The sequence below is a fragment of the Rhinopithecus bieti genome, unplaced genomic scaffold (genome assembly GCF_001698545.2).
Source record: "Rhinopithecus bieti isolate Rb0 unplaced genomic scaffold, ASM169854v2 scaffold_4999, whole genome shotgun sequence".
In the NCBI taxonomy this organism is placed as follows: Eukaryota; Metazoa; Chordata; class Mammalia; order Primates; family Cercopithecidae; genus Rhinopithecus; species Rhinopithecus bieti.
In genome coordinates this window covers 6,739-8,863 of record NW_016804528.1, presented here as the reverse complement: position 1 = coordinate 8,863, position 2,125 = coordinate 6,739, and the positions used below count along the sequence as shown (strand labels likewise).

Here is a 2,125-nt window from a genome sequence, read left to right as displayed (position 1 = left end):
TACACCTCAACTCTCATTGTTTTAAAACTTTAAAATTTTAAAAACTTCTAGGAGAGTTAAACTACACTCAATAATTTTTATTTTTCCAACCGCCACCCCCACCCCGCCACCACCAAGAAAGATTGTAAATAACAAACATACTCTCCTATACTTACCTATGGGGTCCACCCAAATTCCCAAAATGTCCTGTGGAACATTGATCTCCGTGGAATCCAGAGTTGGGTCAGTAAAGGCAACATCCTGATGAACAACCCTGGCTAATGCTTCAGATGCCACCTTGTTACCATTGAGGACTTTGCTAAGAAGCTCTGCTGTTTCTTCCTCTGTTGAACACAACCTCAAGGTAATCTTTTCCCCTAGGGTAAAGCCACACGATAAACCATTACATTTCAAGAGTTTCAGTGGAGAAAGAACAGAGAGAGAAAGAGCGAAAGAGTGAGAGAGACAGAGCGAAAGAGTGAAAGAGACAGAGAGAGAGACAGAGTGAGAGACAGAGCGAGAGAGTGAGACAGACAGTGAAAGAGCGAGACAGAGACAGCAAGAGAGACAGAGAGAGCGAGACAGAAAGCAAGAGAGACAGAGAGCAAGAGAGACAGCAAGAGACAGACAGCAAGAGAGACAGAGCGAGAGAGACAGAGAGAGCGAAAGAGACAGCGAGCAAGAGAGAGACAGAACAAGAGAGAGCAAGAGTGAAACAGACACAGAGAGAGTGAGAGACAGAGAGAGAGCAAGAGAGACAGAGCGAGACAGAAAGCAAGAGAGACAGAGAGCAAGAGAGACAGCAAGAGAGAGCAAGAGAGACAGAGCGAGAGAGCGAGAGACAGCAAGAGAGTGAAAGAGACAGAGAGTGAGAGACACACAGAGAAAAGAGACAGAGAGCGGGAGAGACAGTGAAAGAGTGAGAGAGAGCGAGACAGGGAGAGTGAGAAAGTAAGCAAGAGAGACAGAGAGAGTGAGCCAGCGAGAGAGTGAATCAAAAGCTGTACACTTAGATTAAGTGAGGGCAATATATCCATCCCAGCAGTTCCTAAGCCTGGCTGACTGCCAGAATCACCTAGCGGGGCTTCATCAAGGCAGATGCCCAGTGGCTACCCACACACTTAACCTGAATAGAGGGATGGGTTTCAGGAAATCAAAAGACCTCCCTAAAAAATGCCCATGTGGGCACAATTTTGTATTCCAGTTAAGGGACACATTGTCAGTTAATAATTCCTGAATTCCTGATCATTAATCTTTTAAAATTTGTCTTTTGATTTTTTATATACTTAAGTCACCCTGTCTGTCTGAATATGTTATTGAAAAGAATGGAGGTTTTTTCAGCACACCGAAGTGCTTCTACCTCTTTATAGATACTGCTTTTAACTTAAAATTGTTTAAGCTAAGTAACATAAAATGGTATATACTAATCTTTAAATGTAGTAAAACTTTATTTCTCTAAATGGTATACATATAAATAGCTCTCCTCTGTGGAGCCCATTGAGAACCAGAACATAAGCAAAGCTGCTTCTTCCAATGAAACGATAAGCTACCGAGGCCAGGTGCTTTACCATCGCTTTAAACATGCTTCTTAGACCCTTGATTAATCTAGTTTCAGCCCTTGACAGAAGTGAGGGAAGAGGCTGGTAAAAAATAGGCAAGTTAATAGCAACAAGAGGTGACAGCAGTGAAGGAAAAAAAAATCTTAAAACTAAGAAAACATGGCACTTTGGAACATTTTAGATACTCCTGCTATCTAGTAGCTATCTAGGTAGCTACTTCTACCCTTCTTATTCCAAGGGCCAGCAGTGTTTATATCAGCTGGGAGCTTATTAGAAAGTCAGAACTTGAGGTTGAGTGTGGTGGTTCATGCCTATAATCCCAGCATTTTAGGAGGCCGAGGTACGCAGATCACTTGAGGTCAGGAATTCCAGACTACCCTGGTCAACATAATGAAACCCCTGTCTCCAATAAAAGTTTAAAAAAATTAGCTAGGCATGGTGGCACACGTTTGTAATCCCAGCTACTTGGGAGGCTGAGGCAGGAGAATCGCTTGAATTTGGGAGGCGGAGGCTGCAGTGAGCCAAGATTGTGCCACTGCGCTCCAGCCTGGGTAACAGAGGGAGATTCCATCTACAAAAAAAAAAAA

The 2,125-nt window shown here is 43.2% G+C and overlaps 1 protein-coding gene across 1 annotated transcript in view; it reads right to left on the bottom strand.

Moving 5' to 3' along the window:
* The window catches only part of INPP1 (inositol polyphosphate-1-phosphatase), a 12,342-nt gene that overhangs the window by 5,042 nt on the left and 5,175 nt on the right, over nt 1–2,125 (bottom strand). Inside the window, exon 3 of the mRNA XM_017868908.1 lies at nt 156–477. Coding sequence (XP_017724397.1) covers nt 156–477 — 322 coding nt within the window. The remainder of the gene's footprint in view (nt 1–155; nt 478–2,125) is intronic.